Source organism: Ictidomys tridecemlineatus, chromosome 7 (genome assembly GCF_052094955.1).
Source record: "Ictidomys tridecemlineatus isolate mIctTri1 chromosome 7, mIctTri1.hap1, whole genome shotgun sequence".
Classification (NCBI taxonomy): Eukaryota; Metazoa; Chordata; class Mammalia; order Rodentia; family Sciuridae; genus Ictidomys; species Ictidomys tridecemlineatus.
In genome coordinates, this window is record NC_135483.1 from 127,612,523 (window position 1) to 127,630,257 (window position 17,735).

The 17,735-nt window shown below is 37.5% G+C and overlaps 1 protein-coding gene across 3 annotated transcripts in view; it reads right to left on the reverse strand.

Moving 5' to 3' along the window:
• Cytip (cytohesin 1 interacting protein) overlaps positions 1–17,735 on the reverse strand; it is a 69,379-nt gene that overhangs the window by 38,086 nt on the left and 13,558 nt on the right. Inside the window, exon 1 of one of the 3 annotated variants that reach the window (XM_021732738.3) lies at positions 2,065–2,211. The exons of 1 other annotated variant lie outside the window; for it this stretch is intronic. In XM_021732738.3, the coding sequence (XP_021588413.2) occupies positions 2,065–2,102 (38 nt within the window). In that variant the 5' untranslated portion in view covers positions 2,103–2,211. Of the gene's footprint in view, positions 1–2,064; positions 2,212–17,735 lie in introns of those variants that run through there. One more of the 3 variants, XM_021732796.3, reaches the window with a different exon arrangement.

Genomic DNA, 17,735 nt, shown 5'->3' on the forward strand with positions numbered 1-17,735 from the left:
ATTATGACACAGGCAGAATGATGTCCATCTCATATATATATATATATATATATACATATATATATATATATATATATATATATGAGTTTACAGGTGCACCTGGCTTTAGGCGTAGGTAGATGGCCATGCTACAGATTTTGACAAGTAAATATTATACCAGTTATTAAGATTTTCATGTCATATATGTGTGTATGTGTGTGTGAGAAAAACTCATGCTTTTTTTAAAAAAATCATCTCTAAGTTATGAAGCACATAGCTATAATCAACATTGGTTGCTTCTGTTTTTGTTTTGTTTTGCTTTGCTTTGCTTTATTTTGTTATTGTTACTGGGGATTCAACCCAAAGGCACTCTATCACTGAGCTACACCTTTAGTTCTTTTTATTTTCTTTTTCTTTGTGTGTGTGTGTGCATGCGTGCGTGCATGCGTGTGTGTGTGTGTGTGTGTGTGTGTGTGTGTGTGTGTGTTAGTGTTACTGGGGATTAAACCCAGGGTGATAAAACACTGAGCTACATCCTTAGCCCTTAGTTCTCCCTCCCCCACCCCTCTTTCTGGGAATTAAATCCAGGGGCATTCTATGACTGAGCTATACTCCCAGCCTCATCCCCTTACTTTTTTTCATGAGGCAGGGTCTCACTAAGTTGCCCAGGATGGCCTTGAACTTGCAATCCTCCTGCCTCAGCTTCCCTAGAGACTGATATCACAGGTGTGCATCTCTGCACCCAGCTAAATCCACACTATTAATGATCCATCAATACATCAACTTCTAGGAATTTTTAAGTTAGGCAAATATTTTAATATCATAAAATAGCAAATATAAATTGTTTGCCTTCTCTAAGACCACATAGGCCAACTGACACAACAAATTTTATAGATGAGTACAAAATTTATACCAATTCTGTATCTTACACTGATCTTCAGCTGTATATTATAAAAATAAATCAATAATTAAGGAACTGGAAATTTATTATGTAATTTATGAAGTGTGCTTACAAGCAGAATCATTCAGATTATGGGCTTCATGAGTGTAATATCAGAAGCAAAGGTGTTTGGGTCTAATATTCAGTCAATAAATATGTGGTCACACCTGTTATTTATATCCTTATGAACTGTTCAATGTTTATTGGTCAGTTCCTGTTCTGATTTCCAGGCCCTGACATACTACTGATTAGATATTTTAAATAATATCCTGATCAAATGTGTTCCTTGTGATAAACTGTAGGAAAACACCATTTTTTAAATGAGAATGTGGCTTTCAAACATCAAACTATTTTTTGACTTATAAAAGTATTTGACTTATAAAAACTGTTCTACTATTTACAATTTTGCTTCTCTTTAGGATTTATCTGAGGGCAATTATAATAGCCTGAACTCTCTTCCCCTACAGACTCCACTTTATTTTAGAAAGGTGTTTCTGAAAATAAATCAGATCAAGCTGTCTACCAACTCAAAAGGTTTCAAGGGTACCTCACTGTGCACAGAATAAAATCAAATAAAAATATTTCCAAGCTCTTACCTGATTTCATTTTCTGAAATTTTATATCATATATTTTTAGATCTTTCTTTTGAGATATTACATATTATACTTGGATTATAGTTAATTTTTTGCAAGTCTGTTTCTCCACTAATACCTAATTTCCTCTAATTTCTTTGAAAGGGAGGACCATTAAATTCATATTTCATGTCTTAAGCATAAAAATTGTTCAGTAAATATTTGTTAATAAAAAAGTAGAAGCAATATATATTGAAAAAAAGGGGATTTTCAGAAATCAGAAATACTGTTGTTCTGAAGCATCAAATACGATATAAACCAAACTTGTAGAAAATAAGATGTACTATAAGCTCATATTTCAAATTTCAAACCTCCCCAAAAGGTTATCTGACAGATAAGTACAGAATCTCTCTTAAAACTGTCAGTGACATGCTCAATAACTAACATTCCTTTATTTGGGTGGGGAAGAACATTCCTCTTCTTTGGAGCATGTTTTAGTCAGCTTTTTCATTGTTATGACCAAAAGACCTGACTGGAACAATTAGAGAAGGAAAAGTTTATTTGGGGGCTCACAGTTTTAGAGCTCTCAATCCACAGAAGACCAAGTCCATTCCTCAGGGTACCAGGTGAGGCAGAACATCATGGCAGCAGAGTGTGGTGGAGGAAAGCAGCCCAGGACAGAGAAACTGTCCTTAAGGAGAAACTAAGCTCAGCTCACCAAATATGCACTCCAAAGGCACACCCCCAATGACCCACCTCCTCCAGCCATACCCCACCTTTCCACAGTCACCACTCAGTTAATCCCTTTCATGGGATTACTGCACTGATTGGGTTAAGACGCTCATAACCCAATCATTTCACCTCTAAACCTTCTTGTATTGTCTCACACATGAGCTTTGAGGAGACACCATACCATAACAGGGCATTTTGTTCATACATAAGGAAATACCCTCGGAAGGAAATAGTCTTGAAATGAACCCTGAGGGGTTGGACGTGGAAAAGATTTGGTAGAGGCAGGTAAGAGAGATATGCCAAAGAGTGGGGAACACACGGTCTTGGAGAAAATATTGCCAACCATTTCTAATCCTTATGAGAATCTTAGGCAGCTTTAAAATGTTCAGAGCCGAGTTCCGGTGCTAAGCTACTACTTAGATTCAAATCCTGACTCTGCTGCTTTAAAGAATAAGCATTGAATTGTGTCTCCTAAATTCTTATATATAAGCTCTAATCCTCTACGTGACTGTACTTGGAGACAGAGTCTGTAAGGGCATAATTAAGTCAAATGAGGGTGGACATATAGGACCCTTACAGGATAAGACTAGAGCCCTCACAAGAAGAGACACCAGAGATTCTCTGCACCATGTCAGGACACAGCAAAAAAATCAGCCATCACAGCGCAGAAAGAGCCCTCGCCACAAGCTTGATCTTGAACTTCACAGCCTTCGTAACAGTGAAAAATAAATTTAAGTTTTGTAAAGCCACCTAGTATGTGGTATTTCTTGTACTGTGGCATTTGTTATGCTATGGTATTAGTTATGGCAGCCTAAGCTGATTAATATACTCTATAAACCTCAGTTTTCACAGTTCTGAACAAAAGGTTTTAGGGAGGAATAGATAAAATAGCCCATTAACAGTGCATGGTACAGAATAAGCTATTATCTTAAGTAATAAGAATTCAGAAAGAAAAGCTTCAAAGGAAATGACTTTGATTCTTTATGAGCTGCCGTGTCCATTACCACATGATCATACATGCAGCAGGGATGCTCTTATTCATTAGGTTGCATGTGGGAGGGGAGTTGAGTGGTTGTTTAAAAAACAGGGGTTCTTCTGTGTCCTGACTTTAAGATAGTTTTTGACTTTTTCTTTATTTTACTTTGGCTGTTTGCCTTTATGTGAACAGGATTTTATTTGGCTTCCTAGACTGCCACAGCATTTTGTTTTGCTTTGTTGTTTCACTAATTGGTTTTATTTTGGACTTTGCCTTTATTTGGATAGAAAGCCTTTTTTTTTTTGACTCTCTGGAGTAACATAAGAGATGGGTTAATGTTACACAGGCAATATTTTATTTTTATTATTGTATATTTGAGTTTATGTAAGGTAAATTTGATTTATACACATATATAAACAAATGTGTGTGTGTATATATATATTTAGTATCATAAGAAACTAAAAATCAATCAATTATCTTGGCTACTAAATAAAATTGGTAGGTTATATCCATTTGTTTATATAGTGATGATTTAGTGAAATGAGTTCACTCAAATCCATTTAAGAAGAAAACAAAATATATATAAATAGAAAGTGGTGTGTGTGTGAGTATGTGTGCATGTGTCATAAAGCAGAAATAAAAAATACACCAATAATTGTAGAAGATATTGAAAAAGTAGTCAACAATCTGTCCTTTGAAAGATCATGAGATGCAGATTACTTGATTGGTGTTACACTAGATTTGCCAGTTGCTAAAACCAGCCTGGAACTTGTGGTCCTCCTGTCTCAATGTTTCAAGTAGCTGAGATTACAGACAAGTGCTACCATATCAGGATCTTTGGTGTCTCTTTATCATTTTCTTCCAACTATGCAAAGTCCTTCCTCAGAAAGGTCTCCTGAAGTCCCCACAAAATAGTACAGCAAAGGAGAGAAAATTAATCACAGAAAACTAATTTTTTTTTTTTTTGGTAGAAAAGGATATTGGTTTGAGGTATTAAGAATCACTGTTTCTAAAATGGCAGTTCTTTCTCATGGGCCATTTATTATCCCATTCTTCTCTACCACACACACACACAGCTACATTTCTAAATCTTTTATCAAAATTCAAAGTCAACAAGGATAACAGTGTTCCTTCCTCTTTCCCTAATGCCCTGCGTCACCCTGAAATGCAGTTTTTACTTCATCTAATTCTTGCCCAATAGACATGGTCTGTCGGCTTCACAGAATAGGGAAAGCCTTCAGGGTTTTGGAAAATAACTTCTTAGAAAACAAGAAACCTGTTTGGGGACTGGAATTTTGTGTGATACTTGGAACAACAAAATATACACATGAAATATGGATGATTCCCCCTGACCTTTGAATAAAATCCAAACGCCTTAATCTGTCCTTCACAGTCCCGCATGTCCTGGTAGATCCCATGAGTTCTCATTGTGGCATAGCCTGATCATGCTGGGTTTCCTTCTGTCCCTTCAACAGCAAGCAGTTCCTTCTCAGGTCTTTTGCCCTCACTGTCTCTTCTGCCTAAAACATGCTACCCTAAACCTATTTCACTTGTACTCTCCCTGCCATTCAATTCCCAGCTCAACAGTAACTAGAGAGGCTCCCAATTCAACCCAATTGAATGGACAAAGATGTTAAGCTACATCCAAACACCTCCAGGGAGAGTTTTCACCTTAGGATTCCCCAAATAGTCCTCCCTCCAATCTGCTCACCATCTGCTTCCTGGATTAACTTTGCCACCTGTAGGGATTTGTTTGTGAACATGGTGAGTGAACCAACAGAGAAGGGTCAACAGGAAGCAATGAATAGAATGTGCCTCACCTTCTCCATTTTTGTTTTCAAAATCTAGAAAGGGGTGTGTGTGTGTGTGTGTGTGTGTGTGTGTGTGTGCAGCAGAAGGAACTACAGAGGAACAATAAAGTTAACTTTCAGAAACCAGAATCCTCTATTTTATTTCTATACTTGCCTACTTAAAATTTTAAATAGATATGAACTTTCAATTGCTTTGAGATTTAAATGCCATACAGGGAAGAGGAGTATATTAATCATTTCTATATGCCCATAACCTACCACACAGCCTGAGTTACAACAGGCAGGCAAGAAATAGTTCTAAAATTTATTTAATTAAAATAATAAGTCAAAAAGACACAGCACAAAGTATTAAGCACAGGAGAAAAACCAATAACAGTATGTCCCTCTTTCATAAATCCATACTGTTTATTATAATCCTCAATAAAGAATAGAATCAAAGGACTAACTCTGTCTCCTTCTATTCTCTTCCTTTTCTTCCTTCCCAGACTTTCTCTCCTTAAAGTCATAAGAAGAAGCTGGCTGAATTTACAGAATGTCAGACTAGAAAGAACCTCAGAATCATTTCATCTAACTCTCTTTATTTTCTTGTAAAAAACTGAAACCCCAGAAATCCAGTCTTCCCCAAAGAGACAGAATGGTTTAAAGACAGGACTATGGCTAAACTGCAGTCTCCTTCCATTGAATTCCACAAGTACTTAGTGAATATTTAATGATAATAACAGAAAGGCAATAAGTAAATGTATTTAATTTCATAGAAGTCATGAGAATAGAACTTCATTTGCCATAATCCCCCAGATGAGGACAGGACATCGAAGCTAACATACTCGCCTTAGATTACACAGCTAAACCCCAGGATGTCCAGAGTGAGGGTCCAAGGATGATGACAAGGTTGACCATTCTGCAGTACCACCACTCCACACTTGGGCAAACGCAGCAGATATACAAGGAGCCAGATATGACCCCTGGCTTTGTGGAGATAAGGATCCAGTAGAGGAGATAGATAATGAAAAAATGAGTTTTAGTATGATTGTGATTCAAATAATGGTTCTAAGAAATACTATGGGTTTATCAAAGAAGATCAAAATATTTGCCTTATTGCAGCTCTACTTGTTCCCCAAAGCAATCTATAACCTTGATAAAATGCTATGATAAGTTTATAAGTAGTCATAATGAAAGAAAGAATGCCAATCATTAGTCAGTAATTTTTGTTTTGAACACCTCATTAAAAAAATCACATTAAAAAAGGTACCAGTAAGTCCTGACCCCTGATACCTGTAAGAGTGGCCTTATTTAGAAATAGGGTCTTTGCAGACGTAATTAAATTAAGATGAAGCCATTATAGTGGTTCTAATCCAATCCCATTGGTCTCCCTATGATAAGAGAGGAACACTTTGTGAGAACAGAGACACATTGGGATTGCAAGTTTTGCAGTTATAAACCCAGTTACCACCATGAGCTGGAAAGAAGCAAGGAAGGATTGTATCCAGAGTCTCAGGGGAACAGCTCCCTGCTAGCACCTGTATTTCAGGTTTCTATTTTCCAGAACTTCAAGAGATAAAATTTGTTGTTTTAAGCCACTGAGATTGTGAAAATTTGTTGTCAGTCCTGGGAATTCATACTATCCATTCTTCCTATTTAGAGATATTTAAGAAAATATTAAAAGTGGAATGTCCTGTTCAGCCCCCAAATTAATGACTACCCAGTATCACTTTGGGTAGATATTGACTCAAAGCACAACAAAAGTTTGTTGTAGTTCTTGTTGTTCTTGTTGTTTTGTTATTTAAAATAACAAGTATTGAAATTGTATAAATGAGTATGTGGCAATGAATTGAGGTAAATTCATAAACAGTGACACTTTCTCTTTAGCCATAGCACTGTTGACTTCCTGTTTTACTAGGAAGCTGGGAGCAAAAACATAAGGAAATGTATGGTTTAACCTAAGACAGAGGGACAACTGGCCTTATCCCAAATTCAGAAGTCCTGAGAATGTGCCATGCAGTCCCGACACTGAATCTCCACGGGCAGCCCACAAGGACTGTTCCTCCTTCCAGTGGAAATAAACAGAAGATACTGCTGCTTTAGCAGACCCATGGCAGCCTGTCCTGCCAGTTGGCCAAAGTGAATATTATCTTCTACATTGGAATACTGATTTCCAGTGTCAAGCAGCCAATTTGCATAATCTCTGATTGTACAAATAAATAAATAAATAATAAAACATTGATGAGATAAAACCAGTGAAAAGAGGGAGGACCAAGACCAAGAAGGAGATAGTAGCGCATGTCTAGGCTTCAGGGAATCTTGTTTCCCTCCCTATCTCTACTTCCTGCCAGCCACAGGGATTGGACAAGGTCAGTCACAGTTTGGAGTCTGTTTCCCCATATTCCCAGTGCAGAAAGTAATGACACGTCATCATGATCAAAGCAAAAGACAGAGAAAGTGGAAACAACCTTTGAGAATGCAAAGTCATATAAAAATAGAGGCATTCAAAAGTTCCCTGGAGAATGCAAGCTATGCTTCCCCAGTGCCACATTATTGGAGACCATTATGGGCCAACTCCATTACACATACCATAGTGGTAGTGATACAGGGTCCCAAACCCAAGAGAATTCCATCACTTCAGCTCCAGAGGTACACCCTTCTCCACACTATTTGCAACACTTCCTCTGACCATGTCCAGCATCCTCTCAGGGTTGCACATCCCCGTGTGCATGCCTTCAAAGGAGGAAGGACAACAGATTAAGCATGGGTTCTGAGGCCCTGGAGCAAGTTCTGATATGTGCTTCAGTGTCTTCGAAGACTGACCTGACATTCCCAAGCAGCCATGGGAGAATCTTCTCAGGTAATCCAAAGCATGGGGTCTGTCCTGTGATCAGTCACATTTTGCCTTGGTAAAATTATGCATAATTGTCTTTTTTTTCTTGTGTGCCTTTTTTTCTTGTGTGCAGAGCTCCATCTCATTTATCCTGGGTCCCTCTAGAATTTATAAGAGTGACTTTTTTTTTTTTTTAATCAGAGCTGCTCAGTAAGCATTTGATGAATACATTCATAATCTGCCCAAAGCTCTGGCAGTTGATTAATTTCCCATTGATTTTTTACTTTGGGCAATGTAGGTATTTGCTGAATATTATTTACATGATTCATATTATTATTAATATTTTAGTATAATTTATACTGTATCTTGACTTAATTGCAATAAGTAAATGAAATAATTTTGCATTGAAAGCCTAACTCAAACACAATAATAATACACATTTTACATTCTTTTTTGATGATAAGGTGCCAATTAAAATATATACCATCGATTTACTAACTTATTTTCAAGAACAAAAAAAAATCACTTTAAATGAGCACATAGATGGTAAGAAGTATCCTAATTTCAAAAATGCCAAGTTGGAGAAGGTGTGCATCACAGTGCAAGGAGTGCGGTTTGAGCTCTTGTCTAGGAAGAGTAAGACTTGCCGGGTCAACCCTGTAGTGGAGAACATAGATTCCCATCTCTTTTGTCTCAGACTTCTCTTTCTGATTGATAGTATCTCATGTTTCGTCACATCTTCCTCTGCAATACCTGCTATCTGTCTTGCCCTATTCATCAGCATCTTCCTGCTTCAGGCATGAGGTTCAGTCCTCAACACACCACAACCTACCACAACTTGTTTCTCTATACACAGTCTCCCCAGCCTAATTCTTCTTATCTGATCATCTAGTGGCCCCAAAACTATTGAATCAAGTTTAAATTTCTTAGCCTTGCATTCAAAATCATGTACAATTTAATTTTTTACCTACTTTGACAGTCTTAGCATTTAATCTAAATAAACTGGCTTACTTCTCTGAGATGCAACAGCCTTCCTTCTGACAGTTTCCCTGACATGATCAAACCTCAGTTTCTTTGTTTAAACTCTTCTCTCTTCCTATGATCCTCTTCCCACCTCTAGACACTGCTGTTCAATCCACTGTTAGTAGTTCACCTCAAATGGCACCTCCTCTGTGAAGTATTCCCTGATGATAGCAGCCAGAATGTCTAATTACCACTCCTGGATTCCTATAGGATTTACTATATGCTTCACTCATACAGCCCGTGACACATCACCCAGTTGTTTATTTCTATGGTCATTCATTTATCAGGACAGAAAGCTCATTTTATATTTTTGACCCCCACATCCTTAAACAATGTCCCAATGTAATGAAATTAGGAATAAATATATGACAAATGAATAAATTAAGTATTTGGAACAGATAATTCACTTGATTAAATGTCAGAGAGGTTTCTGAGGTGACATGAAAGGAAATGGAGCAGATAAAAATAACTAAAATTAAGAACTTCTTTTCCTAGTTTTTTCACTTGTTCCTTCGGTAGGATGCTCAGAAGCTTGACAGAGGAATGTTGGGCCTGTGGGAATGCACTAGAAGATAAAACAGCTGTTGTCCCTGACCAGTTTGTTTTGTTTAAACCAGGTAGAATAAATCAAAATGGAAATGATAGAATGTTAAATATTCTGGGGTCAAAGAAAAGAAAAAAAAAGAAGAAAACTAGAGTATATGCAATCACCCAAAACCTGTGTTTTAAAATAGCATCAGAAAAATATGCCCTCATTCAATTTACGGGGAGAAGAGGAAGCACTTTTTTTCTTTCCTGCTGGTGTTAAGTTCAGCTGATAAACTCTGTGACTCCAGCCCCACCCTTCTCCATAGTGCTGGAGAAGAATAAAAATGCAGGATGTCTAAGAGATGTGTCTGAAGAGCGACAGTAATTACTGGCCAGGGCTGATGAAAATTCTCCTAGGACCTCACAGAAGTACACTGATCATGGCTGAGCACCGAAAAGAAGACAGAGCAGCTGCTTACCAGAGCACGTGTGCAGTGCAGAACAAAGAGAGCAAAATATATCACTGGCTCCTAGCCACAAACTAAGAAACTGAATGACGGAAAAGCCAGATTGTATCGATCTGTCGCTCTTGTCTATGATATGATATTCAACTCCATAATCAGTGAGTGGGACAACACTTCCACTTGCTGGTAAGCAGATTGTTAATATTCTCTAGTCTTGCTCATGCTGATGTATTTCATCTCCGGAAATGGTTGCAAAATATATTTGTGTCCTATATTTTGTTTCACTTATAACACCTGACAAAAGATGGTGTACACATTATACACAAAAACATGAGCACACACGGACCATGTCCTACCTTTTTCACTTTGGAAAGCAAGCACAATTTTATCCTTAGAACCAGGAGATACAAGGCGGGTATTTGTCAACCTATTGATTCTCCTGCTTCCCTGGCTTAAAGGATTGGTTTACTAACTGTCTTTTGGATTTGTAGTTGTTGTTTATTTGTTTGTTTGTTCAAAAATAGATACTCTAAAAATCTTTTCTAAAATGTAGGGAGAATCATGATCAATAGTACACAATACAATGAACTCTGATTTGTTTTTTTGTTTGTTTTTTTAAAGAGAGAGAGATGAGATGAGAGAGAGAGAGAGAGAGAGAGAGAGAGAGAGAGAGAGAGAGAATTCTTTAATATTTATTTATTTATTTTTTTAGTTTTCGGCGGACACAAGATCCCTGTTTGTATGTGGTGCTGAGGATCGATCCCAGGCCGCACACATGCCAGGCGAGCGCGCCACCGCTTGAGCCACATCCCCAGCCCCGAACTCTGATTTATTTTACAACTATTGTTAACTAATGACTTGACTTACACCTTGGAATTTTTCAAAGGTAAAAATCCCTTAAAGTAGTAAATAGTTCATAAGTACACATACTATTATAGATTTTTGATTCTTCACTATGTCCCTTGTCTGCTGTTTTGTATCCTTTGCTTAGGATTTACCTTTTGGAACATAGTTTACTTTATCAAAAAATTGAAAAAAAACAAAACTAGTAAACTGCCCAAAGAAGGAAAAGTACTTGTAAAGAAGATTGGGAACGATTGGAGACACACAAACCACCTTAAATCAATCTAAACTTTCCTTTCCCAACTTCTGAAATGTGATTTCCCCTAGGGTAGGAATCATGTTATGGAACTTTTGCACTGCACAGAACGAGGAAGATCATCTAGTGCTTGCCCAACAAGCCCCGAGGCCCTCTTTGTCATTGTCCAAGTAAGTAATAGTTGATTATTTACTTGCTTTCATGAGCTCCTGTAGGACTTGGGTGCAGAGAGGAACACCATTCTATTTTGCTTTTAAGTACTGGCAACGTGAAAGCTCTATTTAGTTTTGTAATTGTCATTCTTTTTCTTTTTGTTTTTTTTTGTAACTTTTTTGCAAAAACTCTAACAAGATTGCAAAGAAACACGCCAAGTCCGCATGCAAGCCAGGTTTAAGAAAAAAGTAGGACAGGCTGAGAGGAAACCAGTGGACTCCCCTAAAGAAAATGTACTCGCATTAATTCTTCTATTTTCATTCTTCTTTTTTCTCTCTTTTAGAGTTGGTGTTTGAATATGGCTTATTCTTAAATAAGCAAGACACAATGGGTTTTACAAAAGAAACAAGAGAAAGTAAGCATTTAACTCAAGGGCCAACATCATAGGTTGAATAATGTTCCCAAAATTCTGAGTGTTTCATCTAAAAATGTTTAGATGTTTCATCTAAAGTGTTTCATTTTTAAAATGCTGTGTGTTTTTCTTTTCCTTAACAAATTAACTCTATATACTCTGAACACTTCTTGTTTCATCTCTCTCGCAGATGAGAAACCATTATGAAATTTGATCAGGGGAACCTTAAAAATAACCCAATACTATCCTCTCGTTCTGCACAGATGGACAATTTGATCCCAGTATGCGGTAACTTGAGTGGAAACACAATGGATCACTGGAAGTAGCTGTAAGACAAGCACCAGCCTCTGTTTCCTATCGAAACTCACTACCTTTTACTGGAAGAATATCATTAGAACTTTGCCTTTTCTCATCTTTCCTGATAAATCTGGCCCTCGAATCTTTCAATCACTTTTATTCTCTTTCAACTAATCTCTAAGATTTTAACATGGCATAACAGATAACTTTTCAATAAAACATAAAATAATCAGTTCATTTATTCATAATGACATCAAAAGTTCCAGGCTTCTAGCTTTACTATTTTGCTATTCCTGCTAGTAAAAATAATTCTTTGCTGCTATTTTCTGACTTAAAATCAAACTCTCATACATATTTCTGGTTTTGCGCTTTTCCTACTCTTTCTCATGTGCCCAGATCAGATTGTGAAGATTTCTGAAGCCTGACATGAGAATCGTTGAGTGCTCAATCCTGCTGCCTACTGCCTGTCATCCATCCATCAATTCAAAAATGAATATGTAGGAATGTAGCTCACAGTCTTGGCAGGACAAATTTTTTAAAGACTGATTGATTTTAAAACATTTACCAAATTGCTAGAAATCTACTCTGACAAAAAAAAAATCTCAATACTAAAACATAATTATAGGAAAGCAGGAGAAAAAAATAGGTTTCATTCTTACCGGTACATGGAAATAGTCCAAGAGAAAACAGCACCAAATGAAATACTAATTTCCTTTTTTTTCTGTTCTTTGAAATTGGATAAATCTAAGGGTTTTTTTTTTTTTGAGCTTAGTTATTTGGAATGAGGTAGGAGAGGAGCTAGCACATAATTTTAAGCATGGTAACTGGACTTTCATTGGAAAATAAATTATAGCAAGGCAATAGAAACCCATTGTATTCAGTGTATATGTACACACATGTACAAACATGTTTTTTCTCATGAAAAGTAATAAATATACAGATAGAAGGGAGCTCATATTCTATGAAATATTTTCCCTCCTGAGCTCTTGATGTCTAAGGTAGAAACCCAAGAAATATAAGATTAATTTAAACAATATTAAAATATAAAAAGTACACATGGGCATTAACACAGTCTTTTTTATCAATCTTAGTTTATCATAAAGGAGGAATTTGGGGTAGTTATTATAAAAACTTCCTACATGTGTTACCCAGAAAAAATTATGCCTTTTCCCTTCAGAATTTTTTTCCCAGTAAGACAGAAAATAATCCTAAATATATTAGACACCATAATTTTTTTCTAAGACAAAATTTTTCTTGTTCAAGAAGAATCTATTTCATTCATTAAATAGTGATAATAATTTGCAAATAAATCTTTAAAAAATATTTAGTGTCTGTCTCCAAGTGTTCAATCCCAAGCAGATAAAAACATACATGTTGGAAGACTAAGAATTTCTTTGACTAGAAGCTGTCTCAGGAGTGTCCCTTCCAGATCCTTCAGTCTCTGAACTGGAGTTGAGCTGGTGGTTGAAAAGCCAACTTCTCCCACTGAGTTTATTTCATGTAGGAGAAACTGAAGTATGCAAAATAATTTTAGGGCAAAGGAAGCCCTAAATTTGGCCTTTCCCGGGCTGTGGAAATCTTGAAGAGGATTCAGGCAAGGGGGTCATAAAGAGGTAAGATTTCCCATTATGGGGTCTGTCCTGGTGAGTCAGCATAGATTCATGAGCTACTGAGCTTTCTGTTGTCCTCTAAAGGAGCATCAGACAGAGCTGAGCTGGTGCTCCTCAACATTCAGATGAAAACCAACCCCATGTGACTATCTGAGGTGGCACTTTCCTGAAAGGCAAGCTCATTGAACATTGGCATGGAATGCCAAGGCACTTTATGGAGCATCTCTGAAGTTTTACCAAGTTAGAAAAGACATTAGGGCAGAAGTCTGCTTGAAATCCAGTGACTACATGTAAGAACTGAGCAGAATCACTTGTCTAACTCTTTTAAGTCCTAACAAGCAAAGGATGGAGAATGTGGGAAAAGGAAAATAGCCTATTCTTTTAAAGGGGTGGGAGGACAAAAGAAAATTGCCTTAGTCTGTCTCCTGGCATTTGCCAAAGAGAACATGCTGAAAGGCACTATCAAGAACCATCAGTTTGTGGGTCAGGGTTCCTGCCAGAGTAACCTAATTGTCTTTGACTCGCTTTTAATCTGTATGAATGTGGTAAGAATAGCTAATGTTGCTTTACAGCATTTAGTCTCGGTGTTCAATATAGAAAATCTACAGAAAGATTCTTATCTACAGAGGAGTGGAAAATATTGTCACGCAGTGATAAAAAATCCAACAGAGAGGAGGGTGGGAAGCGTCCCCTTTCCTGTGCAGGTTTCATCTGTGCACAAAGGTCCCACCAGCTTCAAAGAAAACCTGTGCCCCAAATAATGGCTAAGTGTGTGGTGGAGACTGAATAGGAGAGTGTTATGAATAGCATTACCAAAAAAACTACATGATACCTACAGGTACTGATGGAAAAATGGCAAAGTACTCAAAACTGAAAACAGGGTAACTGAAATATCGTCACAAGGTGCAAAGAGAATCGGTTTTGAACACTATAACCTTTAACATAAAAGAAGAGAATTTTGTAACAAGTCACAAGAAAACACTTTTCTTTAAAAATCCAATTTTATGACTTCAATACACAAATTTCAATGACTCTAATTCTTATCAGTTAATCTCATTAGTATAGATGAAGAGGGAAAGACACTATTGGTCTCTCTGCTCATAAGTACAGCACATGATAAAGGTTAGTTAAAAAAAAACAGATGAGGACAAAAAAGTATAAGATGTACAATCCAAAAATGTTTAAAGACTTCCCATTCCAAGCTAGTGGAAAATTAATCATTGGCTTTATTAATGTATATGGGGATTGTGTCCAAAAAGTTCATTAGTTTTTAAGCTCCCACATACAAAAGGAATCAAATTCCACATAGCACATTTTAAAGGAAACTGTATTTTTGTCCTTTGACAACTATATTGTAGACATCATTTCTAAAATCACGTTTTGATTTTTTTGACTTAGAAAATATGACTATAGCAATAAGATATCAAACCAATCAGATCTTTTCTCCACATTTGCTTTATACACTCTGTATAAATAAAAACTTAAATTAATGGTCCAGATTAAACTTAAGTTTTTTTTTCCCCAAAGTAAATCTGTGAAAATGCAATTCCAAACAACAACATTTAGCAAAGCCCTACTACAAGTGTGTATATGATCATGGAGAAACAATGCTGAAGTTAGGTGAAGTTAGGACACCTCCCAATGTACTGCATGAGCCTCCATCCAGGAAGAGAGCTCAAAGTGCCCTGCTATATAGCACCAGACAGAAAGTGACATAAAGCCATTCAGAAAGAACAGAGATCATCTTCTTCTTTAGATAGGGACAAGGGCTGCTTTGAAGGAAGAAGATGAAAGAGAATCAGTATCATTTCAACAGTGAGCAATGGTGGCCAGGGGAATAAGAGGATAGGAGAGTCGACAGAGGAGAAAACTGGAAGAGGGGTCAGCAACCAGGTTGCTGTGTCATGTGTGTGGTTGGCACATAACTGGGGCTGATTGATGAGGACCCTGACCTGACACACTTAAGTTCTTTGGGCTTGATTCCACCATCAAAGGGTATTACCAATATTTTATTTTTAAGCAGAGGCATAATTTAACTAATTTTAGGAAAATTGACTTGGCAGTGGGTTTATAAAATAATTGAGGGGGAGAGAGTTGAAACCAGTTCATCTTGTGCCATAATCTATCTTAGAAATAGATAACAAAGGCTTGAACTAGCACTGTGTCTGAAGGGAAGGAAAAGGAAAAACCAGAAGGAAGGAGCATAGCAGAGGGATAAGGCAAGAGGACCTTGTGGGGCAACAGTCTTGAGGGGCAATGGGAGGGGACTCAAGGACTCTGCACCATCCCTAGGGACAGGGAGGATGATGCCATTGTGAACAGTGGTGGTGATAACCCTGAGTGTTTTGCTCAGTTATCTGACCCTAATTTCATTTTCAGCACTGAAGTTAAGCTCCAGCACATAGTAGCAAAACTTTGAAGTCCAAAAATCAAGTCCCTTGTTATAAAGCCTTGCTACATTGGAAAATCTAGTTTTCTCTTTTTCCTACTCCACAGAAGTCACAGACAATGGAAAAATCAACAAGTACCAAGGTTCTACAGCTTTTCAAAAGCAGTAATTCCCAAGGATGTGTCATTTTGCTATATCTGCTCTCTTGAAGCCTAGCCCAGCTCGATAACCCTTCCCCTTCACAATCAAGATGGAACTCCTCAGAAGCCTCCTGGAGAGACGTTCACCATTTACCCAAAAGAATCATTTCCTAAGCATCTTCTCTAGCAATTCCTTATAATCATCCCTGGTGGGATTTTATACCCCAAATCCAAATTTTGTGTGAGCTAACTCCTCTCTCCCACTTTAGTTTGGCTCAATACAGAAAGCTGCTTCTCCTAAGTTTGATTCAACAATTCCATGTTCTGGACATTAATTGAGCACCCACTGTATACAAAACTGTGAAACAGGTCTGGAAAGTGGATGAACAAGTCTGAAACTAAAATATATATGTGGCATATTATATTTTTCAAAGATGGGCTCAGGTTATATCCACTGCACATGCTCTCTTTATGATGTGGGTTTTGAGAGGAGAAATGGACATTCTCTTCCCTGGAATCTGGGTAAACCTGTAGGCACTGCAGAAATGGCACTAGAAACTCTATTGCCTGGGTAATACAGTTTTATAACTCATCCAGTGATGAGTTATAAAAAGCAATACAGTTTTTACCCAGTTCTCTAAGAATCCTGGGAACCTAATACCGTGCTCTGAGGAAACCAGGGTATATCTCCTTAGGAAGTCCACATGTGGGTGCTCCACCCATGGGTTCTCCCCTAGGTCCCAGCTGAGAGCCAGCATCAAACACTGCACATGTGAGCAATGGAGCCTTCATAGGATTCCAGCCCAACCTCCAAGCTGCTTCAGCTAATCCCTAGTGGAGCAAAGACAGGTATTCTCATTGAATCCTGCTGGAATTCAGATCTTTGGGCAAAATAAATGTTGGTATAAGCCATTAAGCCTTGAGATTATTTGTTTCTTCACAGTAGATAACCAGAACAGATACAGAGCATGACTTCAAAAAGCTTACAGTCAATTCAGGGAGACAAGCTTGTTCACAAATGACAACAGTAGTAGCAAAATGTTAAGTGAGCCACAAACAAAAATGAATGTGTACGCAAAAGTGGGCGTATATTGGTTTACGCATAGAAAAAAATTTAAATGCATAAAAATTTAGTAATAGTTACATCTGTGGAGTCGCCCTGGGATGTAAGAGAAGGAAGTCTTTTTTGGCCTATCTCTTGGTATGCATTACTCCTTACCTGACACATGGACTTACTTCTCTGACTTGACTTCTACAATGGTACAATAGTGGGAGGGAGGGGAAGGGCCAAACATGTGCTGCAGGTTCCCTATAAAGACAATTTGCAGGCAGTCTCTTGGAACAGCTGCATTTTATCTCTGTGTGCTTCAGTTTCACATCTATACAAAAATAGTACTAACTTCATAGGGGCTTTTGGGAAAATCAAAGTTATGTAAACGTAGTGAACACAATAGCAAGTACTGAATAAACATTAGTAAAATGTCTCAGAATCCCTGAGCTACTGAGCACTGGCATATGTGGACAGAGAGTCCAAGTGCCCGAATCAGACTTGCTTTAGGAAGAAAGATATTCTTACTCTGCTTTAGATCAAAGGATAAAAGGGAAGCAGCATTCTTAGGTGTGATTGCATGGGAAGGTATATGATGGTTTTGATAACAAGCAATAACTTCTGCAAATGCCACACTGACTTACATTTTCCAAAATGCTAAAAGACCACTGAATTTATACCTCCCATCCCACTTCCTCATTCTGCTTCCCCTTCTTCATGGTTTTCATTGGGTGTGACAAGTTGACTGAG